Source organism: Pongo pygmaeus, chromosome 2, assembly GCF_028885625.2.
Source record: "Pongo pygmaeus isolate AG05252 chromosome 2, NHGRI_mPonPyg2-v2.0_pri, whole genome shotgun sequence".
In the NCBI taxonomy this organism is placed as follows: domain Eukaryota; kingdom Metazoa; phylum Chordata; class Mammalia; order Primates; family Hominidae; genus Pongo; species Pongo pygmaeus.
Genome location: NC_085930.1, coordinates 143212528 through 143225693, shown reverse-complemented (window position 1 = coordinate 143225693; position 13166 = coordinate 143212528). Strand labels below are relative to the sequence as shown.

At 36.7% G+C, this 13166-nt stretch overlaps 1 protein-coding gene across 32 annotated transcripts in view; it reads right to left on the bottom strand.

Annotated features, from left to right (window-relative positions):
- The window catches only part of CEP63 (centrosomal protein 63), a 92039-nt gene that overhangs the window by 22700 nt on the left and 56173 nt on the right, over positions 1 to 13166 (bottom strand). For 26 of the 32 annotated variants that reach the window (XM_054479858.2, XM_054479838.2, XM_054479860.2 and 23 more), the window contains 4 exons: positions 4132 to 4365; positions 3688 to 3827; positions 2504 to 2641; positions 783 to 897 (listed from right to left, as the gene is read on the bottom strand). In XM_054479858.2, the coding sequence (XP_054335833.1) occupies positions 783 to 897; positions 2504 to 2641; positions 3688 to 3827; positions 4132 to 4365 (627 nt within the window). The remainder of the gene's footprint in view (positions 1 to 782; positions 898 to 2503; positions 2642 to 3687; positions 3828 to 4131; positions 4366 to 13166) is intronic. The other 6 variants (XM_054479845.2, XM_063662180.1, XM_054479849.2 and 3 more) reach the window with 1 other exon arrangement.

The following is a 13166-nucleotide window of genomic DNA, read 5'->3' as shown; positions in this document are numbered from 1 at the left end:
TTAAATTTCTCCTAAATTAAATCTGCAGAAAAATTAGCAATTTACCAAGTTGCATATCTGTACTGAAGGTCAGGTGGTTATACCTACAATCATTTATTATACCTCAAAACAGGGAGAGATGGGTTATTCAAGTGCTGAGGACCAGAATCAACGTCCATGCACACAATTTAGAGGACAGTACTTGTGACCTTCATTCTTTTTTTTAGTTGTGAATCTAAAAGTTTTGCTCATATGGTATCTTGGTCCACAGGATAACAAATAGAACCAGAAGAAGAAAGGAGCTAGAAGTAATCTTAAAGAAGTAACAAAAAATACAAATCAACAAATAGGACAGTTAGGGCCCATTCATATAGACACAAGCAGCTCTGCATACCTCAATAGCTGACAAGGATACTAACTACATCATAGCACAGGAGACAATACATAAATATTATCTTTAGGCAATAAGAAAATATTAAGTGACAGTTCATATTTTTTTGCAAGCAACAAAGTTGTATGTCTTTTAGAAAACTTTTCATCAAAACATGTTTAAAATAAAGTTTTTGAGTTCAAAGGGGACAGCCTTCAATTATCTTAAAAATATTTATTGGGCATCAGGGGCGATGCCAGAGAAAGAAGCCACTTTTCCTGTGCACATTCCACGAACTCTTCCACTCCTAAATATCAAGTAGTCCCTTGAACTACATTTTTCTCTCATTAAAAATAACCCCTATAATCTCCCAATCCACAGCTTAGTCCATAAACACATACAATTTTGCAATCCTAGGTATGCAGATTTTTACCTTCTTAATCTCTGCTTTGTATTCATTGTTATGTGCTTCCATCCTCTTCAGTTCTTCATATTTTTCCATTAGTTCTTGGCTCAGCTGTTTACATGTTGCACTCACAGATTCCAAACTGTATGACAAAAATAAGATCCCATACTTAAAACCAAAATCCTGAAACCTATAAATTGGACTATCTAATTTACATTCTTGATGTCCAAAAAATATCCAGCCAATATCTTAAACATCACCTCACGCATTTAAAATATTACTAAAAAGCCAATCAATAAAAAAAAACTGTAATAACAATGTAAACTGTTGTCCCAATGTCAAAAATAATAAACTTAACTTTAGTCAAACGGAAGAGTACACATATACTTCAATGATAACAAAGACTATCTCAAGTACTCCAAGTATTCCAAAACGAATAAAGCAGAAAATATGTGTGTATATGCATGTTTGTATATTTAACATGTAGATAAAAGTAAGAAAATACTTACTGGTTTCCAAAACCAGAAATAAATGTAAAAACAAAAAATGTATTACTTAAAGATAACCTAAAAAGTGTAAAATGATATTTCTCTTGTTGTTTGCCTAAAGGTTAACAGTTCATGTTAAAAGCAATTTTATCTTTTACATGCAGAAAATGTCAGTGTACAAATGATCATGATTCATGTGTTTAAAACAAAATATCACACTCTTCCCAATCAAAAAGTTGAGAGGTTATGAAAAACCAAAAAAAAATCTATAAGTACGACAATGACAAGAGTTTAGGTGGGTATGGTATAGCATTAGTCAGGATTCAATTAACACCCAAGGAAGTAACAACACCACAGCAGAACAAAAAGGAGGATCACCATGTGTCAACTGTTACCCCTTCCTACCCTGCTTCTGAGGTGGCAGGGAGGAAAACCTAAGTGAAGGGCTGCTGAACAGGTGAAAGGTAAAGAAGTAGAGTCAGTATAGACAACTCTTGAAGAATTTGGTCTAAAAGAGAAGTACAGAAATGTGGAAATAACTTGACGGAGACATAGGATTAAGGGATGGTTTTTCCCCCGGATGGGTGATGTTATAGCGTATTTTATACCAGTGGATATGATTCAGCAGACAGAAAGAACTTGATGATGTAGAAGAGAAAGGATATAACTACAGAAAAAGGACACAAGTGGAGTGGTTGGTCTCAGAAGTGCAGAAAGGCACAGGTATTGGCAGACTAGTAGATTTGATGACAGAAAGATTAAGAGGTTCTCCTTTAATTGCTTCTGTCTTCTCAATGAAATAAGAACTTAGGGCAGGGTGCGGTGACTCATGCCTGTAATCCCAGCACTTTGGGAAGCCAAGGCAGGTGGATCACCTGAGGTCAGGAGTTCAAGACCAGCCTGGCCAACATGGTGAAACCCCGTCTCTACAAAAATACAAAAATTAGCCAGGCATGGTGGTGCACGCCTGTAATCTCAGCTACTCAGGAGGCTGGGGCGGAAGAATCAATTGAACCGGGAGGCGGAGGCTGCAGTGAGCTGAGACTGAGACTGTGCCATTGCACTCCAGCCTGGGTGACAGTGGGATTCCGTCTCAAAAAAAAAAAAAAAGAAAGAAAGAAATAAGAACTTAGGCCATTTGTGGATGCTAGAAAAAAATCTTATTTTTTTTACTATGACTATTACATTCATTTACAATATGATGATCAAAAATTCATTTTAACAACTTGAAATTTTTGAAATGTGTGTATAATTACGTACCTGCCTTCAAGACGAGTCACCTCTGCCTGCAGAAGGTCCTCACTAGTATGGGTAAAATTCAACTGGAAGAGCACACTGTCTAAGTCCCCCTGCCCTTGAGAGGTGTACTTCTTTTCTGCCGGAGATTCTTCTCGTGGCCTGTGGAAAGACATAGGATGATTGTTAAGGCCTTTATCTCTGCAAACAAAAATAATGCACATCTAGTTTGTGTTTCCCAATCATTTTTGGTAAACTCTTTGGAACTCTTCAGTTTGTCTCCTGCTTTATAAAAAGAATATTGGGAGAGGAAAGAAAGAGTCAAGAGATGGTGATACTTAAAAAAGCAGCAATTTACTCCCTTCTTGACTGGGATTTGGCCTATTTTTCAAGGGAAAAAGACAAAATGGCAAAATCACTTCAGTGACACTTGAAACCCTGTACCAAAAAAACTGAAAAGTTACAGGAGAATTCTGGCAAAAATAAAAGTGTGCACCAGACTTAAATCAAGCAAGAGGGCTAGCCCAATGGCTGGCTGCTATTAATGATAAGCAGCTACTAATCATGACCTATTCCACCAACAAAGTGAGGCCTCCAGGAGACATGGATGACAATTCCCTGCACATTTGGATTTTCACGAAGCATGCAAACTGACCTTGGTTTCTAACTTTCTAAACATGAGAGTCTCTGTTAGGGACCCTAACTGGTGGCAGAAGAAAATTAATCACACAAAATTTTATAACACTTTAAAAACCTAACTCAGAAGTTAAAGCCAATTAAGAAAATCCACAATATGATCAAACATAAAATTATGAATATGCAATATGAAAACTAGTGCTTGGATGGGCGTCGCGGCTCACAACTGTAATCCCAGCACTTTGGGAGGCTGAGGTGGGCAGATCACCTGAGGTTAGGAATTCAAGACCAGTCTAGCCAACATGATGAATGCCCGTCTCTAAAAATACAAAAAACTAGCCAGGTGTGGTAGCATGCATCTGTAGTCCCAGCTACTTGGGAGGTTGAGGCTGGAGAATCACTTGAACCTGGGAGGTTGAGGTTGCAGTGAGCTGAGATTGCACCACTGCACTCCAGTCTGGGCAACAGAAGACTATCTGAAAATAAAATAAAAATAAAAATAAAAATAAGCCTAGTGCTTAATACCTAGCCATTAAGTGGCTAAGATGAATAATATTTAAGATTAAATTTACCGTATAGCTTCTACAGCATGTTGAGTGTCAGTTGCCTTTACTTTTTCTTGTAACTTCTCCTTTTGTATTCTGGCCTCATGTATGAGATTTTCTTGAGACTGAAGAGCTGCCTTCAATTCTCTCTTTTCTTCCTGCAGAGCCTGCAAAAAAGTCAAATATGATTATAATTTTCCTTCAATTCTTTTTTCTTCCTGCAGAACCTGCAAAATACTCAGAAATTTCTAAGCCAGCTATTATTACAATTTTTCTATTTCACGAGAAGCCAGGAAGTCAGACTATAAGTTATGTAACAGTCACAATATTAGTAAAACTATCAATATTTGATCCATCATTTATAAAGTAGGGAAAAAAGTATGGATTGTAGAACCTAGTTCTAGCTTAATAACACTCTCTTAAAATACTCATACACACACTTCCCCCAATTATAGTGATTTTAAAACAGACCTCTAATAGTTTTTCAGATTCCCTCAATTTTTCTTCTTTCTGCTGCTGCTCCTGCAGGACAGTCATACTGGTTCCAACCAAGTCATTGACCCTCATGGTGAGGCGCTCTATTTCCAACTCATTGGCACAGATAGTGTCATTAGCCCGCTCCAGTTTACTGCTTAAGTGTTGAATTTCTGATTGGCTAGAAAGTTCCACAGACTCTAATTTCTGTTTCCGATTGGCAAGCTGAGCCTAGAAACACAGACTATCAATCAATAGGTAAAAGGGAAATGATAAAATAACCAATGAATAAGACTAAAATGAAACTATTATTTCCATAAAAGCATAAAGCACCAGCTCACTAAAATATATATATATATTGAGAAGAGGTAAGAAAGAATTGAGAGGCTGGGAGTGGTGGCTCAGGCCTGTAATCCTAACACTATGGGAGGCTGAGGCGGGCAGATCGCTTGAGCTCAGGAGTTCGAGATCAGCCTGGAAACATGGCGAAACCCTGTCTTTATAAAAAATACATAAATTGGCCGGGTGCAGTGGATCACGCCTGTAATCCCAGCACTTTGGGAGGCTGAGGTGGGCGGATCATGAGGTCAGGAGATTGAGACCATCCTGGCCAACATGGTGAAACTCTCTACTAAAAACACAAAAATTAGCTGGGTGTGGTGGCGCATGCCTGTAATCCCAGCTACTCGGGATCGGGAGGCTGAGGCAGGAGAATCACTTGAACCAGCGAGTCGCAGGTTGCAGTGAGCCGAGATTGCGCTACTGCACTGCAGCCTGGTGACAGAATGAGACTCTGTCTCAAAACAAACAAACAAACAAACAAAATACAAAAATTACCCGAGCACAGTGGCATGGGAGGATCACTCGAACCCAGGAAGCGGAAGTTGCAGTGAGCCAAGATCACACCACTGCACTCCAGCCTGAGTGACAAAGTAAGAACCTGTCTCAAATAAATAAATAAATAGAAAAGAATGGATAAAGTAAAGGGATTCCTCAGGAGAAGAGATGCTACAGTATTCTACCTACTCACACAGAAATTCAACCGCAACCTGGCTGGAATTATTTCCTATTTAAAACATAGGAAATAGGAACTATAATGCATTATTATATTTCTGATGGAAGTTTAGAAATTAGAATTTCAAAATCACTAAATTTGTAGTTTAAATTCCGCCCCCCCCCCCACCTAGAGCATGTTGTAATTATTCTGTTTTAACATTATAAACATTCATATTTAGATTAGTCAAAGTGACCACAAAATGCTCTTTAAATTCAGAGAAATGGGGAAATTGTGGCCTTTTGTTTACTGGAGGAAAAGGTGCTTATAAGGGAGGAGAGATTGGTTCTGTCATCAGTTTTTGGACACTTCCTGAGTTAAAAGAGGTAAACAAATATAATGCATCTCAGACTGGTTTATCTCAATGATATATTTACTGACTACTATGTTTTAGGCTACACATCCCAGCAGTATTGGGTTTTAGCTCCAAACTTTTTAGTTTTTACAAGTTTTAATCCAGCATCCTGGCTGGTACTTCATCTACACATTGAAGATGAATATAAATAATCTGTAGAGGTAAACTTCCCTTATTCTAAATATTTCTAAAGGTAAAAGCACACAATTTTACTTTAGAAATACAAGTAGAAATATCTCTGGGAAATCTATCTATTGCAGATTTAAAGATTTTATTATTTACAGTACAGGTCCAAATCCTGTATTGTATACTGTAGTCAAATAAAATAGATGCTAAAAACTTCCCATAAGCCAGAAAGAGGGTAGAAGAGAGGTGAAGAGATAGACAAATACTGTTTTTATAAATTACCGATCAAGATTTCAGTGCAAAGAGCCTTTTTTTTTTTTTAACCAGATCCCTACAATGGTATAAAGGAAGAACATCAACATTTAGGTTTAGATTCACTAGAACAATTGCTAAGCATGGAACTGTCTCCAAACTTTTAAATATAATATAAACTTTTTTTTCAAAGAGGAAATGTTTCCTGTGCAGAATAAATAAATGCAGAGATTGGGTGAGGGTGAGAAGGAGAAAAGGGTTAGAGAGCCCAGCTTGCTGAAATGTCCCTTAGTCCTACCCTTAATCTGTACAGCAGCCCTGGGTCTCAGCAAAACACAACTAGAAACCCACTGCCCAAATGGGCACTCAGAAAATACGTAATTGCAAAACACTATCTTCTTAATACTGTAATAGCTACCTAACACTATCAACTCAAATCTGTGATCTTAAACTCAGTATTCATATAATAAACTAATAGTTAAACCAAGGTATACTTTAACCAGTGAGTCTAGATTTGCTAAATACTAATAAACTTCTCAGTTTTGAAGAATAGAGAACATAACCTTCTTTCACTGATTTACTATTTTGGTCACATAAAAATACAGTGTTTTTTAAGCATAGTGAAAAGTACATAATCAACTCAAGTACACATTCTAAATTTTCATTGCCTAGAATGCACTAGGGCTGCACTACCATTGCAGTCACCCACACGCGGCTATTGCACAACTGAACCATGGCTAATCTGAATTGAGATGTGCTCTTAACCGTAAAATACAAATTCAGTTAAAGATTTCAAAGACTCAGTTAAAAAAATGTAAAGTAAATGTTGTAATATTTCTGACATATTGAGTTGATCATTAAAATTAATTTCACCTTTTTACTTTTTAATGTGACTAGAAAATTTTAAATTACATGTGACTCACCAATATCTATTAGCACTACACTAATCTCAAGAATACTTCATCAATACTAAGAAAGTCAGAAATAATTATTTAAAAACTTCTAAAATAATGATTATTTCTGATAATTATCTGGCGTTAGAGGTATTTTAAGGCTGGCATATTTTTAAACTTTTTTTTTTTTTTTTTTTGCACTAACCACTAATTCTTTGAGCCAGAAACAGGCATTCCTCTTATTAATCTAACATTTAGCATTCTATTGGAGTGGGTAGAGTTATTTCAACAATGCAAATCACAGCAGAGGTGGTTAAAAGTAAAGCAGCAATCAAGAAGGCAATTTACATCAGGGAGACTGAAACTGAAACAAAAGGCCAGTGTGGGCAGCTAAAGTGTGAAGGAGAGTGGAGAAGAAATTGGGGACTGGGGGTTGAATTCAAATCCTCTTCTGGATTTGTGACAGGTACTTCCTGGTGCTTCAAGAAAATGACTCTCCCAGAGAGTGAGATTACTGTGAACAATGTGATATGAAGCAACAGGGCTTTTTATTTTCCAAAGAATCCCAGTATGAAGGTATGGCCATTGTAAGCATCAATCCCTTACCAAGCTCTCCATCACTGTCAACTCCAAATGCGCCAGTGCAGGCCACAGCCTCGCAGCATTTCCACTAGAGAGCAGCCTAAAGTGCCTGTTAACAACACAGCTCCTAGTAAGATCTTCTTATCACTGTTGTGTCTATGCTACTACGAACTTTTTAAACAGTAGGTCTAAGCCAATTCAATTAACTCTGATAATTCTACCAAGACAACAGATTAATATTTGAGTTAGGGTCATTTTTTTCTTCAAAAGTTGTGACAGGAAAAGGATGCTTTTAAAAATATAACATATATATGTATAAATATATTTATATACATATAATTAACAGTGGATTTAAAATTAACTTGAAGAGTATTTTACAGCTCATCTAAGTATTTTAAAAGGAAAACACAGAGCAACCTCTACTTTTTTCACATACTGTTTATCAGTTAAATATTTTACATTTTATGTTGGCTTAATATTTTAATTTTTTTCAAATGTTCTTACTGTTCTCTAAGATTTCCTTGAACATTTCCTTTGCATTATGTAGGCAAGAGAAAAAGTAGCCTTCTAAACAGAAATGACCTTGGTTTTAGACTGTACTGATCCTTTTCCTATACTACATAACCACCATTCTGTTGTTACATCTAGCATTACAGTTTAACAACTGTACTTTTTAATAAAATACATTTTAATATTTGATAGAAAAAGCATCCCCCCAATACTCCTTTTTAAAAAATGTTGGCGGCCGGGCGCAGTGGCTCACACCTGTAATCCCAGCACTCTGGGAGGCTGAGGCGGGTGGATCACTTGAGGTCAGGAGTTCGAGACAAGCCTGACCAGGATAGTAAAACCCCGTCTCTACTAAAAACACAAAATCAGCTGGGCATGGTGGCGCACGCCTGTAATCCTAGCTACTTGGGATGCTGAGGAGGAGGATCGTTTGATCTGGGAGGCGGAGGTTGCAGCAAGCTGAGATCACGCCACCGCACTCCAGCTTGGGCAACAAGAGCGAAAATCTGTCTCAAAAAAAAAAAAAAAGTTGGCTAGTATCATTCATTTATCATTCCATATGAATTTTAGAGTCATTTTGTCCAATCCTGAAAATGTAAGTCAGTAAATTATATAACCATTTAAAAAACAAATTTAGATTCCTATCAAATACCTTACACTAAAGTAATTTTTAGATAAAATGTATTAAAAAGAAATGATAAAGCATTAGAAAAAATTTGACTTAGGTAAGACTTTATAGTATGATATCAAAGATAGAAACGCTGAAGAAAAACTTGATAGAATTAAGCAATTCTAATTAACTGTTTATAAAACAATTGTACTTCCATAAAAAATACTGGGCAAAAATTAAGGTAAATTGAGTACACACGCGCAACTGTAACATAAGAGCAAAGGGCTTATACTTCATACTTAAGTGTATGAAAAGCTCTTTCAGAATAGTAAAATATAAACATCCGGCCAGGTGCGACGGTTCATGCTTGTAATCCTAGCACTTTGGGAGGCCAAGGTGGGCAGATCACTTGAGGTCTGGAGTTCAAGACCAACATGGCCAACATGGTGAAACCCCGTCTCTACTGAAAATACAAAAATTAGCTGAGCGTGGTGGCGAGCACCTGTAATCCCAGCTACTCAGGAGACTGAGGCAGGAGAACTGCTTGAAGGGAGGCAGAGGTTGCAGTCAGCCAAGATCAGGCCACTGTACTCCAGGCTGGGCAACTGAGGCTCCATCTCAAAAAAGAAAATAAAATAAGATAAAAATAAAAATAAAAATAAAACATCCTAAAACAAAGATGAATAAAGGACACAAATAATTTATGAAAAATGTAGATGGCCATAAACAGATGAAAAAAGTGCTCAACCTCACTCATATTAAAATGATGTATATTAAAACAATGATATCATTTTTTTTCACCTATAAGATTGGCAAAGACAAGCCTAAAAGTGGGGAAAGTCAAAAGAAATAATAGTGCTCAATGTGGGGAAAGTATGAGGAAATGGATATTCTCACATACTGCTAGAGAAAGTGTATCAATCCATCATTGGAGAAAACTTTGGCAATATATATTTAAATATTTGAAGGTACTCTGATACAGTAAATCCAATTCTAGGGCCATTTCCTAAGAAAATAAATACTCCTAAATGTTTATATAAGGATGTTAATCTAAGTACTATTTACAAAAGTGAAAAGTAAAAAACTAAACAGTCTACAATAAGGGACTGGTTACAAATGTCATTATACATTTAACGATAGGGTGGACTTCTACACAATCATTATGACTACAAATTTGTTGACATGTCATATTTAAAAAGGAAAAATTTTAAAGCTGTGATGTGCTTAGCATAATACCTGTCACTTAGTAAGCATTCTATATATTTTAAAGTTATTGTTTCATGGAAAATTTCAAGCATACACAAATACAGAGAGAGTAAGATGATGAACCCCTATCACACAGCTTCAAAAATTATCAACACTTTGCTACTCTCAGGACTTTTTAAAGTTTGCAACTACCCCTCCTTTCCCATTCACAGTGCATATAGGTTTTTCCTACCAAAAGTACATGAATGTACTGCACACTGTATGTAAGCATACACAAAGTCAGAAGAAATTTACACCAAAATTTTATTCATCATAAATCTCTTAACGGTAGAATTATGGGTGATTTATTTATTTCTCATTTTATCCGCATTTTCTCATTTTTCTAAAATAAGCATGTATTATGTAATTTTAATAGCTGATCAAAAGAAATGAATTCAAGCAAACATATGTCAAAGAATGAGAAGTTGTTTCTGAATTATACTTTTAGATGTTAAAAACATATAAGAAAAAAATTATACAAAGATTTTTTTTAATGGAGGGTAGGTTAATATCCACTTACTCAGCCTCCCAGGTTTTCTACTGTTACTGTTCAATGGTGACCCACCTTTCAACCAAATGCAATACATCAACCTTGACTGGATTCTGACTCAAACATTCAATTGTAAAAAGATAGTCTTCTGGACAACTGGAGAAATGTGAACAGACTGGATATTAAATTATATTAAGAAGTTATTATTCTATTAATGTGATACTGATATATTGTAGTTATTTTTTAAGTCCTTACCTGTTGGGAAATAAGATGATATCTATGATTTGCTCTGTAATATTCCACCCAAAAATAAGAAGTAGGGAATGGTACAGAGTTTCAGTTTGACCAGATAAAAAAGTTCTAGATGGGAGGATATTCAAACCAAAGGCAAAGAAGTTGAAAACTTTGAAAAAAATTTAGAAGGATGTATAACTAGAATAACCAATACAGAGAAGTGCTTAAAGGAGCTGATGGAGCTGAAAACCAAGGCTCGAGAACTACGTGAAGAATGCAGAAGCCTCAGGAGCCGATGTGATCAAATGGAAGAAAGGGTATCAGCCCTGGAAGATGAAATGAATGAAATGAAGCGAGAAGGGAAGTTTAGAGAAAAAAGAATAAAAAGAAACGAGCAAAGCCTCCAAGAAATGTGGGACTATGTGAAAAGACCAAATCTACGTCTGATTGGTGTACCTGAAAGTGACGGGGAGAATGGAAACAAGTTGGAAAACACTCTGAAGGATATTATCCAGGAGAACTTCCCCAGTCTAGCAAGGCCGGCCAACATTCAGATTCAGGAAATACAGAGAACGCCACAAAGATACTCCTCGAGAAGAGCAACTCCAAGACACATAATTGTCAGATTCACCAAAGTTGAAATGAAGGAAAAAATGTTAAGGGCAGCCAGAGAGAAAGGTCGGGTTACCATCAAAGGGAAGCCCATCAGACTAACAGCAGATCTCTCGGCAGAAACCCTACAAGCCAGAAGAGAGTGGGGGCCAATATTCAACATTCTTAAAGAAAAGAATTTTCAACCCAGAATTTCATATCCAGCCAAACTAAGCTTCATAAGTGAAGGAGAAATAAAATCCTTTACAGACAAGCAAATGCTGAGAGATTTTGTCACCACCAGGCCTGCCCTAAAAGAGCTCCTGAAGGAAGCGCTAAACATGGAAAGGCACAACCAGTACCAGCTGCTGCAAAATCATGCCAAAATGTAAAGACGATTGAGATTAGGAAGAGACTGCATCAACTAACAAGCAAAATAACCAGCTAACATCATAATGACAGGATCAAATTCACACATAACAATATTAACTTTAAATGTAAATGGACTAAATGCTCCAATTGAAAGACACAGACTGGCAAACTGGATAAAGACTCAAGACCCATCAGTGTGCTGTATTCAGGAAACCCATCTCACGTGCAGAGACACATAGGCTCAAAATAAAAAGATGGAGGAAGATCTACCTAGCAAATGGAAAACAAAAAAAGGCAGGGGTTGCAATCCTAGTCTCTGATAAAACAGACTTTAAACCAACAAAGATCAAAAGAGACAAAGAAGGCCATTACATAATGGTAAAGGGATTAATTCAACAAGAAGAGCTAACTATCCTAAATATATATGCACCCAATACAGGAGCACCCAGATTCATAAAGCAAGTCCTGAGTGACCTACAAAGAGACTTAGACTCCCACACATTAATAATGGGAGACATTAACACCCCATTGTCAACATCAGACAGATCAACGAGACAGAAAGTCAACAAGGATACCCAGGAATTGAACTCAGCTCTGCACCAAGCGGACCTAATAGACATCTACAGAACTCTCCACCCCAAATCAACAGAATATACATTTTTTTTCAGCACCACACCACACCTATTCCAAAATTGACCACATACTTGGAAGTAAAGCTCTCCTCAATAAATGTAAAAGAACAGAAATTATAACAAACTATCTCTCAGATCACAGTGCAATCAAGCTAGAACTCAGGATTAAGAATCTCACTCAAAACCGCTCAACTACATGGAAACTGAACAACCTGCTCCTGAATGACTACTGGGTACATAACGAAATGAAGGCAGAAATAAAGATGTTCTTTGAAACCAACGAGAACCAAGACACAACATACCAGAATCTCTGGGATGCATTCAAAGCAGTGTGTAGAGGGAAATTTATAGCACTAAATGCCCACAAGAGAAAGCAGGAAAGATCCAAAATTGACACCCTGACATCACAATTAAAAGAACTAGAAAAGCAAGAGCAAACACATTCAAAAGCTAGCAGAAGGCAAGAAATAACTAAAATCAGAGCAGAACTGAAGGAAATAGAGACACAAAAAACCCTTCAAAAAATTAATGAATCCAGGAGCTGGTTTTTTTGAAAGGATCAACAAAATTGATAGACCACTAGCAAGATTAATAAAGAAAAAAAGAGAGAAGAATCAAATAGATGCAATAAAAAATGATAAAGGGGATATCACCACCGATCCCACAGAAATACAAACTACCATCAGAGAATACTACAAACACCTCTACGCAAATAAACTAGAAAATCTAGAAGAAATGGATAAATTCCTCGACACATACACCCTCCCAAGACTAAACCAGGAAGAAGTTGAATCTTTGAATAGACCAATAACAGGAGCTGAAATTGTGGCAATAATCAATAGCTTACCAACCAAAAAAAGTCCAGGACCAGATGGGTTCACAGCCGAATTCTACCAGAGGTACAAGGAGGAACTGGTACCATTCCTTCTGAAACTATTCCAATCAACAGAAAAAGAGGGAATCCTCCCTAACTCATTTTATGAGGCCAGCATCATCCTGATACCAAAGCCTGGCAGAGACACAACAAAAAAAGACAATTTTAGACCAATATCCTTGATGAACATTGATGCAAAAATCCTCAATAAA